Here is a 25,803-nt window from a genome sequence, read left to right as displayed (position 1 = left end):
ATATTGTTGCAATCAGGAATTTCAGTTTCAGGGAAATCTACTTTGACAAGCTCCCTTAATTGCATTGAATTAGTATTCCACATCCTTAGAGGCATATTTGCTTCTTTCATTTCCTTGTTAGCTTCTCTGTATAAGGATTTCAAATCTTCCTCTTTATTCACAGTACCTTGAAGATTGTCCACATAGAAACTTTTCTTAAAGATTTCTTTGAAGGGACTTTCAGATTTCTTCAAATGTGTATTTAGAGTAGCTTCTAGTAAGAATGGAGAGGATGTTGCGCCAAATAATATTGATCTGAAACGATAAGTTTTCACAGGACTTTGAGGATCATGTGGATTTTCAGGCCACAAGAATCGAGTATAATCTCTATCTATTTCTTGTAGTCCTACTCTTAAGAAAGCTTTGGAAATATCAGCCGTGTAGGCATATGGGTTTGTGCGAAATTTCATAAGCACGTCTCCAAGCTTCTCAGTTAGTGAGGGTCCGGTCATCAGACAATCATTAAGACTTGCTACATCTATAGTTGCACGTGCGCTGCAATTGTATACAACACGTAGTGGAGTGGTTTCAGAATCTTTTCTGACTCCATGGTGCGGGAGATAATGAGCTTCTGTCTTCGACTTATCTTCGACTATTTCCTCAATGAATTTATTGTCCAACTGTTCTTGTATGATATTATCATAAACAGTCAGTAGCTCTGGATTCTTCCTGAGCTCATGTATTTGTGCTTTCATTTGTCCGAAAGCCATGCGATAATTGCTAGGCAGATGTGGTGGATTTAATTTCCATGGTAACCTAACCCAATACTGTCTATCTTTATATTTGACAGTGTCCAAATATTGGTTATAAGTCTGAGACTCTTGTGGGCTTGGTTTATTTACATCAATACCTATCGCATCTAAATCCCACAACTTATCAACTGGTTCATTCATTTCTTCCAGTAATGATAATTTTTGCTGTGGTACATGATCAGCGGTTATTCTCGTAACTAGTACATTTTCCACTGAATCACTATCAGCTTCTTTCCCACTTTGAGAGGGAATGGGACCACATATCATGTGGCCTCCTGCTGTTTTCAGCAAGTGAACATCATGTTTACTTACTATATTTTGCACAAAACACTGATAATAATCACTTCCAATGATTAAATCAATTGGACTAATTGTGTCCGTCTGTATGTCAGGACAGGCTAACTTGACCTTAGCTGCTTTCAGTGCTGCAACTGTTTCTTTTAATCCCTGGATCTGCACAGACTTAGGCAAATCATCTACTACCACAGCTTCTACTGTCTTTTTCCTGTTTCCTAGACCAACAGTGATTCTGGCTAGGTCATATGTCTGTTTACCAGAATTGTGGAAAAATGCAGCTATATCTAACTGTATTTTGGCATAGGGTTGTTTATTCAGTTTCTGCAACACTGTTCTTCTTATGAAGGACCTTTGTGAGCCTTGATCAAATAGTGTTAGCACATTGGTTTTGTGTAATTTATTAGATAACTCAATTCGAGCTATCGGGAGAGCAGTTGCTTTAAACTTATCTCTCACATTTAATGCTGTTGCTTGTTGACTTCCTGATTCTGTGGAAGTCTTCTGCTGTTCAGCAAAAGTATTTGGGCATAATGCATTTAAAACACTTCTTCAGTGAGCATTTTCCTCCCTTGTGTTCACCTAAACACTTGGTGCACCTTTTCAGCTGATGTATACGTTGTTTACGTGCCTCCATTGATGTGTATTGAATACATTACTGTGCCCAATGTGTTCCATCACAAAGTACACATTTTGGAGTACGTTTATGTGTGACAGTCTGTTTACTGTCTGTTTACTGTCTGTCTGGGATTTCCTATTCTGTGGTTTAGTGGGAGTAGATATACTTTTGATATACTGAGTTGAAGGTTTATTATCCACTGGATTTGTGGATTTTTCATCTTGTCTCGTTGCTTGCATGCATGAAACTATTGTTTGTAAACCATTGTTCATTTCTTCACAAGTGAAATAGCGTTTATTGAACATAATATTTAATCGTTCAATAGTTTCTGGTGACAACTTATCCTGTACAATACCACTGATAAACCAATCACATTGCCTTAGGTCATATTTAGCACCCAGAGATCTGAGACTATTGTCTAATGTGATTCTAAATGCCTGTAAGTCTGAAAAACAATGTTTTGGTGGCTTCAAGCTATTAAGACTGCATGTCTAACTCTGGCCTTGTCAGCATCAAAGTAATTGTCTGCTAAGACACGTAAGGCTATTTGATAATTGCCTTTAACCACCGGAAATGACTTAATCATAGGGTCCTCCCTTCACAAAACATTTAAGATAATTGAACTTAGCAATCTCATCTATGTCAGTTCGTGAATTTACTATGGACTGAAACCCACTAATGAATTCTTCATAATTATGACCTTGGAAAATAGGTAATGACAAGGTAGGTAAACTAGGTAATGGGACACTTGTTACAAATGTAACAGGTGTTTGACCACTAGTTACAGTAGGTCTCTGTGACAGAGTTTTGCAGCAAATTGCCTGTACTCCTGTCCACCTTAATTGTTCATTACTAAAAGTATCCAAAACATTTTTAATTTCATCCTCAGATGGATCTGATTCAAGAAATTCCTTTTCATAATCTGTATAGTCTGAATTAATTATTTTCAGACATTGTGTAAGTAATTCAAATTTACCTCAAGATCATCAAAATCTATGTTTGTATCTTGAGTTAATCCTATACAGACTGAAATTAGATTTTCTAATTGTGTAATCTTAGTCTGTAAAGACTGAAACTGAGTTTTCAAACAAGCCATTTTAATAATATATTGAAAATTCTAGCACCACACTTAGAGTGTTTAAAAAAACACTATACTGCTATAAAAGCTGAGTTTTTGTTGTGCTTAAGTCAGCAATAATCGAGTCAGACACTACTGACCCACTAAGCTTAACCTCAGGGTCAATGACCATGAAGGGTACAGAGTACATATGGCTGGTGTTTATGGCTTGAGTTTTCTGTGTCAGCCAGACCATGATGATTAATCGTAAATAACGATGTTATACACTTCATTCACTATACACTATAAATGTCACTGTATAACTGTAAATCACACGTGAATATTACTTACACATATATAAATGTCACTGTTAATATATAGTTTCCTTTAATATAACAGTTATATCTATAAGAAACTTAAACACAATCTCTGTCTATAAACATTATAAACACTATGTGTATATACACTCAGACAAACTGAACATCAGTTGGGTTGTTGCTGTAGTCAGCGTTTCTGAAAGCTGGAGCAGTAGATTCATTGCTAAACATTAGTCACTGGTCATGTAACAGTGATGTAACTGGAGTTTACTACATTCATCCCTCAGCTCTTGGATTTCATGGGGGTGACACCAAAGATTCCGCTCCAGGTGACACCAACCCTAGCGACGCCTCTGCTTGGGAACAAACCTTTCTTCTGCCTCCTTGCATTTTGTTGTTACATATTCCATCATCTCTTTTAATAATATGAGTTAAATAATATGAGTGCTCGTGGACCACAAACAATCAACCAGCGGGCCACTTGTGGCCCACAGACCCATAGTTGGACCAACCTCTTCTAGAGTGTAACCAAACATCAACAAACCCCTTCGGGTGAAAATTTTTCTATTGATGAGTCATTGTGTCGGAATCTAAGGATGCGCTGCTATCTAGCAGAGGGATGCTCTTTTATTTTAATTGGGGGAGGGGGAGGGAGACACATCATCAGCTTAACCAGTTTAGATGACCTTATCCAACTTCCCTAAGCTTCGCGAGCTACTTCAGCCAATGTATAAATTGTTGATTATATTTTGAGGTAGCTTTAAACCCAGAGGGGTCATATAGCCTCCATCTTTCCTTGTCCTGGGTGTCCTGCATCCAGGACATCATGTGATTTTTAGACCCGTGTCCAGGAAAGACACACTGCCATGTTTCCCGACGAACAAAACACCCCCACCACCACCACACCTGACCTGGGTGGGTCTCCTCCTGGCCAGGGTTCACTAAGCACGACCTGGTGTGGTTCGAGAACGCTGGGGAGGGATTCAGCGAGGGCTGGACCGCCCACGTGGTAGCCACTAATGGTCCAGATGTGCATTTTGCCACGGTCACCCTCAGCGCCGGCGGCCGCGACTTTGACTGTGTGGTGGTGGGAGAGTTCTTCAAGGAGCGCACCTCCATCTACTGGACCGAGAGTGACACCAACGACTGGACGGACCTCTCCAAGGTGAGTCTGGTCCACCACCCGAGGATGATGATCATTCTTCTTCAAGTTACTGCTAGTAATTTAATTATTTTTTTTAAAACTGATAATAATAATAATAATAATAATAATAATAATAATAATAATAATAATAATAATAATAATAATGTTAAATGTTGTTGAAGCTAGGGAAGCTGTGATTTCGTGCAATGAGCAGGGAGATATAACATCTTGTAGGAGTGATGAACACCAGTTGTGAGTGTTAGAGGAGATATGTGAGGCAGTGAGTAGAATGAAAGGGGGTAAAGCAGCTGAGATTGATGGGATAAAGGTAGAAACGTTAAAGGCAGGAGGGGGATATAGTTTTGGAATGGTTGGTGCTTTTATTTATTAAATGTATGGAAGAGGAGAAGGTACCTAGTGATTGGAAGAGGAGAAGGTACCTAGCGATTGGAAGAGAGCATGCATATTTCCTTTGTATAACAGCAAAGGGGACAAAAGAGAATGCAAAAATTATAGGGGAATAAGCCTGTTGAGTATACCTGGTAGTGTATGGTAGAATTACTAGTGAAAGAATTGAGAGTAAGACGGAGAGTAGGATCGCATATGAAGAGTGCGTATAAATCAAACGTTTACTACAATGAAGCATATAGGTGAACAGTCTTTATATAAGGGTAAAGAGGTTTTCGTTGCATTTATGGATTTGGAAAAAACATATGATAGGGTGGACATGGAATCACTGTGGCAGATGTTGCAGATGCATGGTACAGGTGGTAGGTTACTGAAAGTAGTTAAGAGTTTTTGCGATGATAGTGAGGCTCAGGTTTGAGTATGGAGGAGAGAAGAGAGATTATTTTCCAGTAAAAGTATACCTTGGGCAGAAATGTGTCATGTCACCATGGTTGTTAAATATATTTATAGATGGGGTTGTAAGAGAAGCGAATGCTTGGGTGTTGGCAAGATAAAGAATCTAACACAATATGGGAGTTGTCACAGTTGCTTTCTGTTGATGACACTGTGAGTTTGGAACATTCTGAAGAGAAAGTGCAGAGGTTGGTGGACGAGTTTGGAAGGGTATGTTAAAAAGGGAAACTGAAAGTGAACAAAGGAAAGAGCAAAGTGATGAGGATAACAAAAAAAAAAATTAAGTAATGAAAGACTGGATATCAGATTGGAGGGAGAGAGTATGGAGGAAGTGAATGTGGTCAGATATTTGGGAGTTTACTTGTCAGCAGATGGGTCTATGAAAGACAAGGTGAATCATAAAACTGAGAGAAGAAAAAGGTGAGTGGTGCACTGAGGAGTCTGTGGAGACAAAGAACATTATTCATGGAAGCAAAGAGGAGAATGTATGAGTGTATAGTGGTACCAATGCTCTTATATGGGTGTGAAGCATGGGTAGTGGATGTTGCAACAAGGAGAAGGCTTGAGGCAGTGGATATGTCGTGTCTGAGGGCAATGTGTGGTGTGAATATAATGCAGAGAATCCATAGTTTGAAGATTAGAAGAAGGTATAGGATTTCTAAATGTATTATCCAGAAGGGTGAGATGGATCACACATTTAGAGAGGACGGGACAAAATAGAATGAGTTGGAAGGCGTATAAACCAGCAGTGGAAGGAAAGCAGTGTAGGGGTTGAACTCGGAGAGGTTAGAGGGAGAAAGTAAAGGAAGTTTTGTATGCAAGGGGCATGGACTTCCAGCAAACATGCATGAACGTGTTAGGAACGAGTGGAGACAAATGGTTATTATGACTTGACGTGCAGTTGGAGTGTAAACAAAATAACACTTATGAAGGTATTCGGGGAAACCAGTTAGCCAGACTTGAGTCCTGGAGGTGGAAAGTACAGTGCCTGCACTCCGAAGGACGGGTGTTGACATGCTGCAGTTTTTTAAAACCCTTAAACTGTCCAAACAGATTTACGTTCACATGCGTAGTGCTCCAAAAGTAGATCTTCGGTTTTTTTTTTTTTACATATTTTCAAATATAACAAAAAAAAGTAGAGCAAAGATTTTTTACACGTTTTCAAATGTAAAAAAAAAAATATCTACGTTTTTTTTACATATTTTCAAATGTTGAAAAAGCGTAGATCTACGTTTGGACAGTTTAAGGTTTAACTGTAGTGTAGGTGCGCATCTGGTAACACAGTGATGGAGTAAATGATGAGGAAAGCATTTCTTCTTTTTCGGGTCACTGTCTCGGTGGGAAACGGCTGATGTATTAATAAAAAATTTTTTATTGTTATTAGTAGTAGCAGTATTAAAAATATTAATAATAATCGAATATCAACTGGATATTTAATTTATGTTTAAATGCTATAATTTAAAATTTTCTAATTTTGTCGAATTTCCACAAACTAAGTTACGTAAATACACAAACTAAGATAAATTCCTCAACTTCTAAAAAAGTTCTCTTGTATGAAGCAAAAACTCTCCCAGTCAACAGACGCGTCAACATAACCTTGCTAAATTTTGCTTGAACTCGTTTCGATATGAATCGCATTTTAATTTCATACAGCTGGTATTTTACTGTCTAAAAGGAATAGCGGAAAGCAAGAAGATATAGATCTGTAACTAGGTATGTCAGAGTCAGTCAATACTAGAACATCGAAATCACTAAAACTTAGATTAAAAAAAAAATATTAAGAAATAATCAATGAGTTCAGTTTCAGGTCAGATTTCAGGTCACTCACGAGTTCCGCCTTCTCAATGCAGGTCAAGTCTCGGGTCATTAACGCAGACGCTGGCCAGGTCTTCGACGTGTTGGTGGATGACTTCAATCGCGACGGAACGTTGGAATTTATCGCCTCTGAGTACAAGACTGACCTTGGAGTCGGACAAGTCACCTTGTACCAATTCCCTGAAGATTTCAGGTGAGCAGTGCAATGAACAGGTGATATACAGACCGTAAAGAAAATATAGCTTTAGTATACTCACTTATACGTGGTTTCAGGAGTGGTTTACCAACTCCCGTCCCCTTCTTTTTGCTGGTGAGAGAAAGAGAGAGAGAGAGAGAGAGAGAGAGAGAGAGAGAGAGAGAGAGAGAAAGGGTGAGAAATCATGTTTTATATTGTTGAACCCCAAAACTACTTTTCACCTTACTGTTATTATTTTCTGCTCATAGGACAGACGAGTTTCCCCAGATTGTGATAGCTGACGGCTTCCAGCCTCACAACATGCTGGTGGGTCAGTCTATGTCACCCGGCTCACCCAAAGTCTACTACCCGACCACCGAGTACGCCAACGACTTGGCTGAGGACGGCTTGTACGTACCTTTAAAAAATAAAAAGGCTCAATAGCGTGACCACAAAAATACACAAAGAACCCTCATATAGGAGAAAGAAAATTAGGGCGACATTTCAGTCCATCTTGGATCATTAACAGACTGATACGTCGTCATAAGTTTTTCCTATGTGCGGGTTATTTGTGTAGTGTATGTACCTTTGTTTAGTATTTAACAAGGTTAGATGCAGCCGCAGTGTGTGACTCCCTTATTCTACGTGATAATTACATTGTGAGAACTCATACTGTGTGTGGCTCCCTTATTCTACGTGATAATTACATTGTGAGAACTCATACTGTGTGTGGCTCCCTTATTCTACGTGATAATTACATTGTGGGACCTCCCACAGTGTGTGGCTACCTTATTCTGCGTAATAATTACATTGTGAGAACTCCCACAGTGTGTGGCTACCTTATTCTGCCTGATAATTACATTGTGAGAACTCCCACAGTGTGTGGCTACATTCTAAATAATTATGCAATTACACCTCTTCTACATCCTTCAACAGACCGCACAAGCCCTTCATCCTGCTGTCGGGGGATGATGATGGTTGCATGTACATCTTGTATCCTGACACTGAGGAGAGGGATGATTGGACGTACCAGAAGCACATCTTGGTTAACACAACCCACACCACCTCGGGTGAGTGACTAGCAAGGTTGTTGTTGATGGTGTCCAGATGTTACAGCACAGATTAGAGGTGTTCCTCTTGTTGTTCTGATGTTGCAGCATAAACCAGTGATGTTCCTGTTGTTGCTCTGGTGTTGCAGCGCAAACTATTGGTGTTCCTGTTGTGTTCTGATGTTGCAACAAAGGCTAGTGGTATCCTTGTTGTTGCTCTGAAGTTACACTCAAAACCACTAGTATCCTTGTCGTTGTCTGATGTTAGAGCACAGACAAATAATGTTCTTGTCGATGCTACAACGCAGACTTGTGGTGTTCTTGTTGCTTTCTGATGTTACAGCACAGACTAGAGGTGACTTTGTTGTGTTCTGTGCTCACCACAAAATCAGGACATTACTTCAGTTGATGGTATCCGGACAGATATTGATTCTACCATAGTACCAATGTTATAATTATTTTATTTACATGAGCGTTAAAAAATCCATATAAATAAATAGAAAGACTGGAATATGTAAGATAAATTGATAATATCGGGCCTGGAGAAAATAGATGATGAAATAGCAATCACTCAGGATATGGTCATTAAAGAGGGTGACCAATTAAAACAAAATAAGTTCCCAGGCCCCGATGAACGTTTTTATAACTTGGAGTGCTCAATGGAGCTTAGTGAACTATTGACTAACTTTTAATATGTCTCTCCAGACAGGTTGTGGGGTGGGAGCACTGGCAACTGCAGTGGAGGGAGCAGTTAGGACTTTAAACTAGGAATAGTTAGTGGTATGGGTTTTGGCAGGAAAACAGTGAAGTCCCAGTGTAGTAATATTACGAGTTCTAGGGGAACTAGTAATAATAAGAACGAGATAGATATTGAAAACCCAGGGACCTTGGGTGATAAGGACGGTAATAGGTTTAGTAGAAAAATAGAAATGAGCAGGAAGGGTAAAGAGAAAGGAGAGTCTTTCAATGTTTATTATGCTAATTGCCGTAGTGCTAGGAATAAGATGGACGAGTTGAGATTAGTTGCTAGTGTAGGTAACATTGATGTATTTGCCTTAACTGAGACGTGGTTTAATTCAAAAAGTCGGGACATGCCTGCGGAATGTCATATTCAGGGTTTTAAATTGTTCCAAGAAGATAGAAGTATTGGGAGGGGGGGTGGGGTGGCATTGTATGTCCGAGATCGCTTGAACTGTTGCATAAAAACGGGTATTAAGTCTGAAGTAACACATACAGAGTCTGTTTGGATAGAATTTTCAGAGGGGCATGAAAAACTGATTTTAGGAGTGATATACCGTCCCCCTAACTTAGATAGGGACCAGGGGAAACTACTATGGGAGGAAATTGTTAAGGCCACAAGGCACGATAATGTAGTAATTCTAGGAGACTTTAACTTTAGTCATGTTGATTGGAATTTCTTGACTGGGAATTTAGAATCGTACGACTTCTTAGAAGTATTTCAGGATTGTTTTTTGAAGCAGTTTGTGACAGAACCTACAAGGGGAAATAACCTGCTTGACTTAGTTATGGCAAACAATGAATCCCTTGTTAATAATTTAGAAATTTCAGAGGAACTGGGTGCTAGCGACCACAAATCAATTACATTTAGCATTGAATGGAAGTACGATAGTAGCGATAACTCAGTAACAGTCCCAGATTTTCGCTTAGCAGATTACGATGGGCTTAGAGAACACTTATCATCTGTTGACTGGGGTAACGAAGAGAGCTATCAATATGACAGTTTTCTGAACACTATACATGCTGCTCAAAGAGCGTTTATCCCATATAAAGAAATTAGATCAAATAGAAATGACCCAAAATGGATGAATAATAGGCTCAAATATCTACTAGGGCATAAGAAAGGAATTTATAGGCGTATCAAAAGAGGTGAGGGTCATCTTATGAATCAGTATATTGACATTAAGAGGGACATTAAAAAGGGGATAAGAAAAGCTAAAAGGGACTATGAAATTAAAGTTGCTAGGGATTCTAAAACTAACCCAAAAAGTTTTTTCCAGGTCTATAGAACAAAAGTTAGAGATAAGATAGGTCCCCTTAAAAATAACTATGGGCACCTTACTGACAATGAGAATGAAATGTGCTTGATTTTAAATAATTATTTTCTCTCAGTTTTTACACAGGAAGACACTAACAATATTCCAGTAATTAATTTTTACAGTGGGCTAGAAGAAGATAAATTATGTAACATCACAGTCACTAGTGAGATGGTTGTGAGGCAGATAGACAGACTGAAGCAAAATAAGTCGCCGGGTCCTGATGAGGTTTTTTCAAGGGTTCTTAAGGAATGCAAAATGGAACTCTGTGAACCATTAACTAATATTTTTAATTTATCTCTTCAATCAGGTGTAGTGTCTGATATGTGGAAGATGGCTAATGTAACTCCTATTTTTAAAACAGGGGACAAGTCGTTACCGTCAAATTACCGCCCAATAAGCCTGACCTCAATTGTAGGCAAATTACTAGAGTCAATTATAGCTGAGATTATAAGAAGCCATCTCGATAAGCATAGCTTGATTAATGATACTCAGCATGGATTCACAAGAGGCCGGTCTTGTCTAACTAATTTATTAACTTTCTTCAGTAAAGCTTTTGAGGCTGTTGACCACAATAAAGAATTTGATATTATTTACTTAGATTTTAGTAAGGCTTTTGATAGAGTTCCGCACCATAGACTGTTAAAGAAAGTGGCAGCTCATGGCATTGGGGGAAAAGTGCTCTCGTGGATCGAGTCATGGCTCACTGACAGGAAGCAGAGAGTGTCCATAAATGGGGTTAAATCCGAGTGGGGATCTGTAACAAGTGGCGTTCCACAGGGATCAGTCTTGGGCCCGTTGTTGTTTATAATATATATCAATGATCTTGATGAGGGAATTACTAGTGATATGAGCAAATTCGCCGATGACACAAAGATAGGTAGGAAAATTGATTCAAACGTAGATGTTAGGGAACTTCAGGAGGATTTAAACAAACTCTATTCTTGGTCAGAAAAGTGGCAGATGCAGTTCAATGTAGATAAGTGCAAGGTTCTGAAGCTTGGGAGTGTCCATAACCCTAGTACTTATAAATTAAATGATGTAGAACTTAGCCATACAGATTGCGAAAAGGACTTGGGGGTTATGGTGAGCAGCAACCTTAAACCAAGACAGCAATGCCTAAGCGTACGTAATAAGGCAAATAGATTACTGGGATTTATATCAAGAAGTGTAAGCAATAGAAGTCCAGAGGTCATACTGCAGCTTTATACATCATTAGTAAGGCCTCACCTTGATTATGCAGCTCAGTTCTGGTCTCCGTATTACAAAATGGACATAAATTCGTTAGAAAACATTCAGCGTAGGATGACTAAATTAATACATAGCATCAGAAATCTTCCTTATGAAGAAAGATTGAAGACTCTTAAGTTACATTCACTTGTTAGACGAAGAATGAGGGGAGACCTGATCGAAGTGTATAAGTGGAAGATAGGTATTAATAAAGGGGATATTAATAAGGTCTTGAGGATGTCTCTCCAAGAGAGAACCCGCAGTAATGGATTTAAATTAGATAAGTTTAGATTTAGAAAGGACATAGGAAAGTATTGGTTTGGAAATAGGGTAGTTGATGAGTGGAACAGTCTACCTAGTTGGGTTATTGAGGCTAGGACTTTGGGTAGTTTCAAATCTAGGTTGGATAAGTACATGAGTGGGAGGGGTTGGATTTGAGTGGGACTTTCACATAAGAGCTTATTTCTTGGATAGCATTGAAAATTGGGTTGGGTAAATGTTTTGTTAGTGGGATGAATTGTAAAGGACCTGCCTAGTATGGGCCAGCAGGCCTCCTGCAGTGTTCCTCCTTTCTTATGTTCTTATGTTAGGTGTAGCGTCTGATGTGTGGAAGATGACCAGTGTAATTCCTATTTTTAAAGGAGGGGATAGGTCATTACCATCAGGTTACTGCCCAATAAGCCTGACCTCAATTGTAGACAAATTATTCGTCAATACTGGCCGATATTAAAAGAAAACATCTTGATAAGCATAGTGTGGTTCATGATACTCATCATGGATTCGCGAGGAGCCGTTCCTGCCTGACTAATTTACTGACTTTTTTGCAGTAAAGCATTAATACAGTTGATCATGATAAAGAATAATGTGATATTGCTTATTTGAGTACCACACAAAAGTGGCAGTTCGTGGTACTGGAAGAAAAGTTCTGGTATGGATCGAGGCAGGGCTGACCAGTAGGAAGGACAGAGTCTTCATAAATAGGGTGAAATCAGAATGTGGATCAGTCACAAGTGTCGTTCCGCAAAGATCAGTTTTAGACCCACTGTTGTTCATAATTTACATTAATGACTTTGACGAGGGAATTATACGTGATATGAGCAAATTCGCTGATGACACAGAAGTAGGCAGAATAATAGTGTCATATGAAGATGCAGCTGAACCTCAGAAAAGTGGCATATGCAGTTCAGTCCCTCAGCCTGGAGTCGATGTGCATCGACTCCAGGCTGAGGGATTCATTACTTCAAATCCTTTTGATCTTCATTATTCTTCTTTGTATAGGACTGATGAAGCCAATGTATGGCGAAACATTTCCTATCAAATTGTGGGTTCTCTGAACCATTTATCTGCACTTACCTTTTCTCTCTTGTGTCCTCAGGCAAGATGGCTCACGGAGACTTCAATAACGACGGCTATGAGGATGTTGTAGTAGCAGGATACACTGCTGGCCAACTCTATGTATACACCTATGCTCCCTAGCTGTATGTTTACACTTATGCTTCCTAGCTGTATGTTTACACTTTTGCTCCCTAGCTGTATGTTTACACTTATGCTCCCTAGCATTATGTTTACACTTATGCTTCCTAGCTGTATGTTTACACTTATGCTTCCTAGCTGTATGTTTACACTTTTGCTCCCTAGCTGTATGTTTACACTTATGCTTCCTAGCTGTATGTTTACACTTATGCTTCCTAGCTGTATGTTTACACTTTTGCTCCCTAGCTGTATGTTTACACTTATGCTTCCTAGCTGTATGTTTACACTTATGCTTCCTAGCTGTATGAAGGTTTACACTTACACCCCGTAAGTGTGAGTAGATCCTAGGAAGGCCTCCCCACAACACATACGCTGAGAACTCATTACAAAAAAAATCACTTATGATAAGCATTTAGGATTATCTTCAGCGTGCGAACGTCTTTGCCGTTGATGTATGGCTGTATGAAGGTTTACACTTACACCCCGTAAGTGTGAGTAGATCCTAGGAAGGCCTCCCCACAACACATACGCTGAGAACTCATTACAAAAAAAATCACTTATGATAAGCATTTAGGATTATCTTCAGCGTGCGAACGTCTTTGCCGTTGATGATTTAGTGCAAAATAAACCTATGTGACTTTCTTATGTGATTTACTTCAGCAACACACGACTGAAAAAAAAGATTATGTAAATCTTTTCAGTAAACACCAACGAAAATCTTATATTTTTTTATTTTTCTTCCCATGTTTGTTCTCTTGAACTTTGCACTTAGATACGACTTAGAATATATTCTAAGATTGTTTCTAAGCTCAAGTTAAATTCTGAAACCGAAGATTCTAGCTGGGGTATCTCCAAAGTGCCTACTAGCTGGTTTTCTCCAAAGTGGCTACTAGCTGGGTATCTCCAAAGTGGCTACTAGCTGGGTTTCTTTGTAGAGGCTAGCTGGATATCTCCGAAGTGGCTAGCTGAGTATTTTCTAAAGGGCTACCTGGATATTTCTGAAGAGGCTAGCCTGTCATCCCAGTGATCACGTGACAGGTGTTTGATACCTACCCCAGTTATCACGTGACACGAATTTGTTCCTCCAGGCATCAAGTGACAAGTTCTCATTGCCTTAATCATCACGTGACAGTTGCTTGTTATACCAATCATCATGTGACAGGTGTCTTTTTACCCAGATATATGACAGGTGTCTGCTATAGCAGTCACCACACAACAGGCGTTTCCTATACCAGCCATCACATGACAGGTGTTTGTTATAGCAGTCATCACATGGCAGGTGTCCGTTATACCAGTCATCACATGACAGGTGTTTGTTATACCAGTCATCATATGACAGGTGTTTGTTATAGCAGTCATCACATGACAGGTGTCTGTAACAGCAGTCATCACATGACATGTGTTTGTTATACCAGTCATCACATGACAGGTGTCTGTTATAGCAGTCATCACATGACAGGTGTCTGTAATAGCAGTCATCACATGACAGGTGTTTGTTATACCAGTCATCACATGACAGGTGTTTGTTATACCAGTCATTATATGACAGGTGTTTGTTACAGCAGTCATCACATGACAGGTGTCTGTAATAGCAGTCATCACATGACAGGTGTTTGTTATTCCAGTCATCACATGACAGGTGTCTATTACAGCAGTCATCACATGACAGGTGTCTGTTACAGCAGCCATCACATGACAGGTGTCTGTTACAGCAATCACACGACAGGTGTCTGTTATAGCAGTCATCACATGACAGGTGTCTGTTACAGCAGTCATCACATGACAAGTGTCTGTTATAGCAGTCATCACATTACAGGTGTTTCTTATACCAGTTATCACATGAGAGGTGTTTGTTATACCAGTCATGACATGAGAGGCTTTCGATAAACCAGTTATCACATGAGAGGTGTTTGTTATACCAGTCATCACATGACAGGTGTTTGTTATACCAGTCATCACATGAGAGGTGTCTGTTACAGCAGTCATCATGTGACAGGTGTATGTTATAGCAGTCATCACATGACAGGCATTCGTTATACCAGTGATCACTTGAGTGGTGTTCGTTATACCAGTTATCACATGAGAGGTGTTTGTTATACCAGTCATCACATGACAGGTGTTTGTTATACCAGTCATCCCATGACAGGTGTCAGTTACAGCAATCCCATGACAGGTGTCTGTTATAGCAGTTAAGACATGAGTGGTTTCTGTTACAGCAGCCATCGTGTGACAGGTGTCTGTTATAGCATTCATCACATGACAAGTGCCTGTAATAGCAGTCATCACATGACAGGTGTTTCTTATACCAGTCATCACATGAGAGGTGTTTGTTATACCAGTCATCACATGAGAGGTGTGTGTTACAGCAGTCACCATGTGACAGGTGTATGTTATAGCAGTCATCACATGACAGGCGTTCGTTATATCAGTGATCATATGAGACGTGTTCGTTATGCCAGTTATCACATGAGAGGTGTTTGTTATACCAGTCATCACATGACAGGTGTCAGTTACAGCAGTCATCACATGACAGGTGTCTGTTACAACAGTTATCACATGACAGGTGTCTGTTACTGCAGTCATCACATGACAGGTGTCAGTTACAGCAGTCATCACATGACAGGTGTCTGTTACAACAGTTATCACATGACAGGTGTCTGTTACAGCAATCACACGACAGGTGTCTGTTATAGCAGTCATCACATGACAGGTGTCTGTTTCAGCAGTCATCACATGACAAGTGTCTGTTATAGCAGTCATCACATTACAGGTGTTTCTTATACCAGTCATCACATGAGAGGTGTTTGTTATACCAGTCATGACATGAGAGGCTTTCGATAAACCAGTTATCACATGAGAGGTGTTTGTTATACCAGTCATCACATGACAGGTGTTTGTTATACCAGTCGTCACATGAGAGGTGTCTGTTACAGCAGTCATCATGTGACAGGTGTATGTTATAGCAGTCATCACATGACAGGCGTTCGTTATACCAGTAATCACTTGAGTGGTGTTCGTTATACCAGTTATCACATGAGAGGTGTTTGTTATACCAGTCATCACATGACAGGTGTTTGTTATACCAGTCATCCCATGACAGGTGTCAGTTACAGCAGTTATCACATAACAGGTGTCTTACAGCAATCCCATGACAGGTGTCTGTTATAGCAGTTAACACATGAGAGGTGTCTGTTACAGCAGTCATCATGTGACAGGTGTTTGTTACAGCAGTCATCACATGACAGGTGCCTGTAATAGCAGTCATCACATGACAGGTGTTTCTTATACAAGTCATCACATGAGAGGTGTTTGTTATACCAGTTATCACATGAGAGGTGTGTGTTACAGCAGTCATCATGTGACAGGTGTATGTTATAGCAGTCATCACATGACAGGCGTTCGTTATATAAGTGATCACATGAGACGTGTTCGTTATACCAAATATCACATGAGAGGTGTTTGTTATACCAGTCATCACATGACAGGTGTCAGTTACAGCAGTCATCACATGACAGGTGTCTGTTACAACAGTTATCACATGACAGGTGTCTGTTACTGCAGTCATCACATGACAGGTGTCTGTTACAGCAATCCCATGACAGGTGTCTGTTATAGCAGTTAACACATGAGTGGTGTCTGTTACAGCAGTCATCATGTGACAGGTGTCTGTTATAGCATTCATCACATGGCAGGTGCCTGTAATAGCAGTCATCACATGACAGGTGTTTCTTATACAAGTCATCACATGAGAGGTGTTTGTTATACCAGTCATCACATGAGAGGTGTGTGTTACAGCAGTCACCATGTGACAGGTGTATGTTATAGCAGTCATCACAAGACAGGCGTTCGTTATATCAGTGATCATATGAGACGTGTTCGTTATACCAGTTATCACATGAGAGGTGTTTGTTATACCAGTCATCACATGACAGGTGTCAGTTACAGCAGTCATCACATGACAGGTGTCTGTTACAACAGTTATCACATGACAGGTGTCTGTTACTGCAGTCATCACATGACAGGTGTCTATTACAGCAATCCCATGACAGGTGTCTGTTATAGCAGTTAAGACATGAGTGGTGTCTGTTACAGCAGTCATCATGTGACAGGTGTCTGTTATAGCATTCATCACATGACAGGTGCCTGTTAAACCAGTCATCACATGACAGGAGTTTGTTATACCAGTCATCACATGAGAGGTGTTTGTTATACCAGTTATCACATTACAGGTTTTTGTTATACCAGTCATCACATGACAGGTGTCTGTTACAGCAGTCATCACATGAGAGGTGTCTGTTACAGCAGTCATCACATGACAGGTGTCTGTTATAGCAGTCATCACATGACAGGTGTCTGTTATAGCAGTCATCACATGACAGGTGTCTGTTATAGCAGTCATCACATGAGTGGTGTTTGTTATAGCAGTCATCACATGACAGGTGTTTGTTATAGCAGTATCACATGAGAGGTGTTTGTTATAAGTCATCACATGACAGGTGCCTGTAATAGCAGTCATCACATGACAGGTGTTTTTGATACCAGTCATCACATGACAGGTGTTTGTTATACCAGTTATCATATGACAGGTGTTTGTTATACCAATCATCACATGAGAGGTGTTTGCTACAGCAGTCATCACAGGTGTCTTTTACAGCAGTCATCACATTACAGGTGTCTGTTACAGCAGTCATCACATGACAGGTGTTCGTTAAAGCAATCACATGAAAGGTGAGAGTTATAGCAGTCATCACATGACAGGTGTCCGTTATAACAGTCATCACATGACAGTTGTTTGTTATAGCAGTCATCACATGACAAGTGCCTGTTTTAGCAGTCATCACATGAGAGGTGTCTATTACAGCAGTCATCACATGACATGTGTCTGTTACAGCAGCCATTACATGACAGGTGTCTGTTACAGCAATCACATGACAGGTGTCCGTTATAGCAGTCATCACATGACAGGTGTCTGTTACAGCAGTCACATGACAGATGTCTGTTATAGCAGTCATCACATGGCAGATATCTGTTATACCAGTCATCACATGACAGATGTTTGTTATACCAATCGTAACGTGACAGTTTATCATTGCACTCATCACGTGACAGGTGTTTGCTATGCCAGTCATCACATGACAGGTGTTTGTTATAGCAGTCATCACATGACAGGTGCCTGTAATAGCAGTCATCACATGACAGGTGTTTCTTATACCAGTCATCACATGAGAGGTGTTTGTTATACCAGTCATGACATGACAAGTGTTCGCTATACCAGTTATCACATGACAGGTGTTTGTTATACTAGTCATCACATGACAGGTGTATCGTAAGAGGGTTCTTGAATGAAGATATCGAGGGTTGAAGGTAGACACACTTGTTGGATGGTAACATATATATTGTCAAACTGTGATGATGAATGTGGAGCCCAGCCTCTGCCTGTCTTCGCCTGTAGGTCTACGCTTACTGAGGGGGAGGCAGAGGTACGAGCCTACAGATGCGCATCCCGTGACGTCACACAAAGTCACAGGCCTACAAGGGATCTCGTATCTAAAGCACATGGACGATACTAATATGCCATGCTATGTAACACAGGGATCAGCAACTATGCTGACAGGTGTTTGTTATACCAGCCATCACATGAGAGGTGACTGTTACATCAGTCATCATGTGACAGGTGTATGTTATAGCAGTCATCACATGACAGGTGTTCGTTTTACCAGTGATCACATGAGAGGTGTTCGTTATACCAGTTATCACATGAGAGGTGTTTGTTATACTAGTCATCACATGACAGGTGTTTGTTATAATAGTCATCACATGACAGGTGTCAGTTACAGCAGTCATCACATGTCAGGTGTCTGTTACAACAGTCATCACATGACAGGTGTCTGTTACTGCAGTCATCACATGACAGGTGTCTGTTACAGCAATCACATGACAGATGTCTGTTATAGCAGTTAACACATGAGAGGTGTCTGTTACAGCAGTCATCATGTGACAGGTGTCTGTTGTATCAGTCATCACATGACAGGTGCCTGTTGCAGCAATCCCATGACAGATGTCTGTTATAGCAGTTAACACATGAGAGGTGTCTGTTACAGCAATCATCATGTGACAGGTGTTTGTTATGCCAGTCATCCCATGACAGGTGTCAGTTACAGAAGTTATCACATAACGGGTGTCTATTACAGCAGTCATCACATGACAGGTGTCTGTTACAGCAGCCACCACATGACAGGTGTCTGTTACAGCAATCACATGACAGGTGTCTCTTATAGCAGTCATCACATGACAGGTGTCTGTTACAGCAGTCATCACATGACAAGTGTCTGTTATAGCAGCCATCTCATGGCAGATGTCTGTTATACCAGTCATCACATGACAGGTGTTTGTTATACCAGTCATCACATGACAAGTGTCTGTTATAGCAGTCATCACATGACAGGTGTCTGTTACAGCAGCCATCACATGACAGGTGTCTGTTACAGCAATCACATGACAGGTGTCTCTTATAGCAGTCATCACATGACAGGTGTCTGTTACAGCAGTCATCACATGACAAGTGTCTGTTATAGCAGCCATCTCATGGCAGATATCTGTTATACCAGTCATCACATGACAGGTGTTTTTATACCAATCATAACGTGATAGTTTATCATTGCACTCATCACGTGACAGGTGTTTGCTATGCCAGTCATCACATGACAGGTGTTTGTTATAGCACTCATCATATGACAAATGTTTGTTATACCAGTGATCACGTGACAGGTGTTTGTTTTAGCAGTCATCACATGACAGGTGCCTGTAATAGCAGTCATCACATGACAGGTGTTTCTTATACCAGTCATCACATGAGAGGTGTTTGTTATACCAGTCATGACATGACAAGTGTTCGCTATACCAGTTATCACATGAGAGGTGTTTGTTATACTAGTCATCACATGACAGGTGTTTGTTATACCATCAAGAACTGCAAGAAGCCCCTATCACGAGCCTTTTCCATCCTATGGAGAGGGAGCATGGACACGGGGGTCGTCCCACAGTTACTAAAAACAACAGACATAGCCCCACTCCACAAAGGGGGCAGTAAAGCAACAGCAAAGAACTACAGACCGATAGCACTAACATCCCATATCATAAAAATCTTTGAAAGGGTCCTAAGAAGCAAGATCACCACCCATCTAGAAACCCATCATTTAAACAACCCAGGGCAACATGGGTTTAGAACAGGTCGCTCCTGTCTGTCTCAACTATTGGATCACTACGACAAGGTCCTAAATGCACTAGAAGATAAAAAGAATGCAGATGTAATATATACAGACTTTGCAAAAGCCTTCGACAAGTGTGACCATGGCGTAATAGCGCACAAAATGCGTGCTAAAGGAATAACAGGAAAAGTCGGTCGATGGATCTATAATTTCCTCACTAACAGAACACAGAGAGTAGTCGTCAACAGAGTCAAGTCCGAGGCAGCTACGGTGAAAAGCTCTGTTCCACAAGGCACAGTACTCGCTCCCATCTTGTTCCTCATCCTCATATCCGACATAGACAAGGATGTCAGCCACAGCACCGTGTCTTCCTTTGCAGATGACACCCGAATCTGCATGACAGTGTCTTCCATTGAAGACACTGCAAGGCTCCAGGCGGACATCAACCAAATCTTTCAGTGGGCTGCAGAAAACAATATGAAGTTCAACGATGAGAAATTTCAATTACTCAGATATGGTAAACACGAGGAAATTAAATTTTCATCAGAGTACAAAACAAATTCTGGCCACAAAATAGAGCGAAGCACCAACGTCAAAGACCTGGGAGTGATCATGTCGGAGGATCTTACCTTCAAGGACCATAACATTGTATCAATCGCATCTGGTAGAAAAATGACAGGATGGATAATAAGAACCTTCAAAACTAGGGAGGCCAAGCCCATGATGACACTCTTCAGGTCACTTGTTCTATCTAGGCTGGAATATTGCTGCACACTAACAGCACCTTTCAAGGCAGGTGAAATTGCTGACCTAGAAAATGTACAGAGAACCTTCACGGCGCGCATAAGGGAGATAAAACACCTCAATTACTGGGAGCGCTTGAGGTTCCTAAAACTGTATTCCCTGGAACGCAGGCGGGAGAGATACATGATTATATACACCTGGAAAATCCTAGAGGGACTAGTACCGAACTTGCACACGAAAATCACTCACTACGAAAGCAAAAGACTTGGCAGACGATGCAACATCCCCCCAATGAAAAGCAGGGGTGTCACTAGCACGTTAAGAGACCATACAATAAGTGTCAGGGGCCCGAGACTGTTCAACTGCCTCCCAGCATACATAAGGGGGATTACCAACAGACCCCTGGCAGTGTTCAAGCTGGCACTGGACAAGCACCTAAAGTCGGTTCCTGACCAGCCGGGCTGTGGCTCGTACGTTGGTTTGCGTGCAGCCAGCAGCAACAGCCTGGTTGATCAGGCTCTGATCCACCAGGAGGCTGGTCACAGACCGGGCCGCGGGGGCGTTGACCCCCGGAACTCTCTCCAGGTAAACTCTAGAGGTGACTGTTACATCAGTCATCATGTGACAGGTGTATGTTATAGCAGTCATCACATGACAGGTGTTCGTTTTACCAGTGATCACATGAGAGGTGTTCGTTATACCAGTTATCACATGAGAGGTGTTTGTTATACTAGTCACCACATGACAGGTGTCAGTTACAGCAGTCATCACGTGACAGGTGTCTGTTACAACAGTCTTCACATGACAGGTGTCTGTTACTGCAGTCATCACATGACAGGTGTCTGTTAAAGCAATCCCATGAGAGATGTCTGTTATAGCAGTTAACACATGAGAGGTGTCTCTTACAGCAGTCATCATGTGACAGGTGTCTGTTATAGCAGTCATCACATGACAGCTGCCTGTCATACCAGTCATCACATGACAGGTGTTTGTTATAAGTTATCACATGACAGGTGTTTGTTATACCAGTCATCACATGACAGGTGTCTGTTACAGCAGTCATCACATGACAGGTGTCTGTCACAGCAGTCATCACATGACAGGTGTCTGTTATGGCAGTCATCACATGACAGGTGTCTGTTATACCAGTCATCACATGACAGGTGTCTGTTATGGCAATCATCACATGACAGGTGTTTGTTATTTCAATCATAACGTGACAGTTTATCATTGCACTCATCACGTGACAGGTGTTTGTTACATCAGTCATCACGTGACTGGTGTTTGTTATAGCAGTCATCACATGACAGATGTTTGTTATAACAGTCATCACATGACAGGTGTTTGTTATACCAGTCACCACATGACAGGTGCCTGTAGTAACAGTCATTACATGACACGTGTTTGTGATACCAGTCATCATATGACATGTGTTTGTTATACCAGTCATCACACGAGAGGTGTTTGTTACATCAATCATCACATTACAGGTGTCTTTTACAGCAGTCATCACATGACAGGTGTTTGTTATACCAGTCATCACATGACTGGTGTCTGTTATAGCAGCCATCACATGACAGGTGACTGTTATACCAGTCATCACATGACAGTTGTTTGTTTAGCGTTCATCACATGACAGGTGTCTGTAATAGCAGCCATCACATGACAGGAGTTTGTTATACCAGTCATCACATGACAAGTGTTCGTTACTGCAGTCATCACATGACAGGTGTCTGTTACAGCAATCCGATGACAGGAGTCTGTTATAGCAGTTAACACATGAGAGGTGTCTCTTACAGCAGTCATCATGTGACAGGTGTCTGTTATAGCAGTCATCACATGACAGGAGTATGTTATACCAGTCATCACATGACAGGTGTTTGTTATACCAGTTATCACATGACAGGTGTTTGTTATACCAGTCGTCACGTGGCAGGTGTTTGCTATGCAAGTCATCACATGACAGGTGTTTGTTATAGCACTCATCATATGACAAATGTTTGTTATACCAGTGATCACGTGACAGGTGTTTGTTATAGCAGTCATCACATGACAGGTGCCACTAATAGCAGTCATCACATGACAGGTGTTTGTTATACCAGTCATCACATGAGAGGTGTTTGTTATACCAGTCATGACATGACAAGTGTTCGCTATACCAGTTATCACATGAGAGGTGTTTGTTATACTAGTCATCACATGACAGGTGTTCGTTATGCCAGCCATCACATGAGAGGCGACTGTTACATCAGTCATCATGTGACAGTGACAGGTGTATGTTATAGCAGTCATCACATGACAAGTGTTCGTTTTACTAGTGATCACATGAGAGGTGTTCGTTATACCAGTTATCACATGAGAGGTGTTTGTTATACTAGTCATCACATGACAGGTGTTTGTTATACCAGTCATCACATGACAGCTGTCAGTTACAGCAGTCATCACATGACAGGTGTCTGTTGCAACAGTCATCACATGACAGGTGTCTGTTACTGCAGTCATCACATGACAGGTGTCTGTTACAGCAATCCCATGACAGATGTCTGATATAGCAGTTAAGACATGAGAGGTGTCTGTTACAGCAGTAATCATGTGACAGGTGTCTGTTGTATCAGTCATCACATGACAGGTGCCTGTTACAGCAATCCCATGACAGATGTCTGTTATAGCAGTTAACACATGAGAGGTGTCTGTTACAGCAGTCATGTGACAGGTGTTTGTTATACCAATTATCACATGACAGGTGTTTGTTATACCAGTCATCACATGACAGGTGTCTGTTATAGCAGTCATCACATGAGAGGTGTCTATTACAGCAGTCATCACATGACAGGTGTCTGTTACAGCAGCCATCACATGACAGGTGTCTTACAGCAATCACATGACAGGTGTCTCTTATAGCAGTCATCACATGACAGGTGTCTGTTACAGCAGTCATCACATGACAAGTGTCTGTTATACCAGTCACCTCATGGCAGATATCTGTTATACCAGTCATCACATGACAGGTGTTTTTATACCAATCATAATGTGATAGTTTATCATTGCACTCATCACGTGACAGGTGCTTGCTATAACAGTCATCACATGACACCTAGGTGTTAGTTATAGCACTCGTCATATGACAAATGTTTGTTATACCAGTGATCACGTGACAGGTGTTTCTTATACCAGTCATCACATGAGATGTTTGATATACTAGTCATCACATGACAGGTGTTTTTTATACCAATCATCACATGAAAGGTGTCTGTTACAGCAGTCATCATGTGACAGGTGTATGTTATAGCAGACATCACATGACAGGTGTTCGTTTTACCAGTGATCAGATGAGAGGTGTTTGTTATACCAGTCATCATATGACAGGTGTTTGTTATACCAGTCATCACATGACAGGTGTCAGTTACAGCAGTCATCACATGACAGGTGTCTGTTACAACAGTTATCACAAGACAGGTGTCTGTTACTGCAGTCATCACATGACAGGTGTCTGTTACAGCAATCCCATGACATGTGTCTGTTATAGCAGTTAACACATGAGAGGTGTCTGCTACAGCAGTCATCATGTGACAGGTGTCTGTTATAGCATTCATCACATGACAGGTGCCTGTTATACCAGTCATCACATGACAGGAGTTTGTTATACCAGTCATCACATGACAAGTGTTTGTTATACCAGTTATCACATGAGAGGTTTTTGTTATACCAGTCATCACATGACAGGTGTCTATTACTGCAGTCATCACATGACATGTGTCTGTTACAGCAATCCGATGACAGGTGTCTGTTATAGCAGTTAACACATGAGAGGTGTCTCTTACAGCAGTCATCATGTGACAGGTGTCTGTTATAGCAGTCATCACATGACAGCTGCCTGTTATACGAGTCATCACATGACAGGAGTATGTTATACCAGTCATCACATGACAGGTGTTTATACCAGTTATCACATGACAGGTGTTTGTTATACGAGTCATCACATGACAGGTGTATATTACAGCGTCATCACATGTCAGGTGTCTGTTACAGCAATCACATGACAGGTGTGTGTTATAGCAGTCATCACATGACAGGTATGTTACAGCAGTCATCACATGACAAGTGTCTGTTACAGCAGTCATCACATGACAAGTGTCTGCTATACCAGTCATCACATGACAGGAGTTTGTTATGCCAATCATAACGTGACAGTTTATCATTGCACTCATAACGTGACAGGTGTTTGCTATACCAGCCATCGCATGACAGGTGTTTGTTATAGCACTCATCATATGCCAAATGTTTGTTATACAAGTCATCACATGACAGATGTTTGTTACAGCAGTCATCACATGACAGGTGCCTGTAATACCAGTCATCACATGACAGGTGTTTCTTATACCAGTCATCACATGAGAGGTGTTTGTTATACCAGTTATCACATGAGAGGTGTTTGTTTTACCAGTCATCACATGACAGGTGTTTGTTATACCAGTCATCATATGAGAGGCGTCTGTTACAGCAGTCATCATGTGACAGGTGTTTGTCATAGAAGTCATCACATGACAGGCATTCGTTATGCCAGTGATCACATGAGTGGTGTTCGTTATACCAGTATCACATGAGAGGTGTTTGTTATACCAGTCATCACTTGACAGGTGTCAGTTACAGCAGTCATCACATGACAGGTGTCTGTTACAACAGTTATCACATGACAGGTGTCTGTTACTGCAGTCATCACATGACAGGTGTCTCTTACTGCAGTCACTATATGACAGGTGTCTGTTATAGCAATCCCATGACAGGTGTCTGTTATAGCAGTTAACACATGAGAGGTGTCTGCTACAGCAGTCATCATGTGACAGGTGTGTTATAGCAGTCATCACATGACAGGTGCCTGTTATACCAGTCATCACATGACAGGTGTTTGTTATAAGTATCACATGACAGGTGTTTGTTATACCAGTCATCACATGACAGGTGTCTGTTACAG

The 25,803-nt window shown here is 40.9% G+C and overlaps 1 protein-coding gene across 1 annotated transcript in view; it reads left to right on the top strand.

The window, feature by feature from the left end:
• LOC128685630 (uncharacterized) overlaps positions 1–13,599 on the top strand; it is a 46,461-nt gene extending 32,862 nt beyond the window's left edge. Inside the window, exons 7-11 of the mRNA XM_070082671.1 lie at positions 4,014–4,243; positions 6,934–7,091; positions 7,343–7,483; positions 8,010–8,143; positions 12,782–13,599. Of these exons, the coding sequence (XP_069938772.1) occupies positions 4,014–4,243; positions 6,934–7,091; positions 7,343–7,483; positions 8,010–8,143; positions 12,782–12,882 (764 nt within the window). The 3' untranslated portion in view covers positions 12,883–13,599. The remainder of the gene's footprint in view (positions 1–4,013; positions 4,244–6,933; positions 7,092–7,342; positions 7,484–8,009; positions 8,144–12,781) is intronic.
• Positions 13,600–25,803: the final 12,204 nt, after the last annotated feature.

This window comes from Cherax quadricarinatus, chromosome 1 (assembly GCF_038502225.1).
Source record: "Cherax quadricarinatus isolate ZL_2023a chromosome 1, ASM3850222v1, whole genome shotgun sequence".
In the NCBI taxonomy this organism is placed as follows: domain Eukaryota; kingdom Metazoa; phylum Arthropoda; class Malacostraca; order Decapoda; family Parastacidae; genus Cherax; species Cherax quadricarinatus.
The sequence above is the reverse complement of the archived record's forward strand: the minus strand, read 5'-3'. Positions and strand labels throughout refer to the sequence as shown.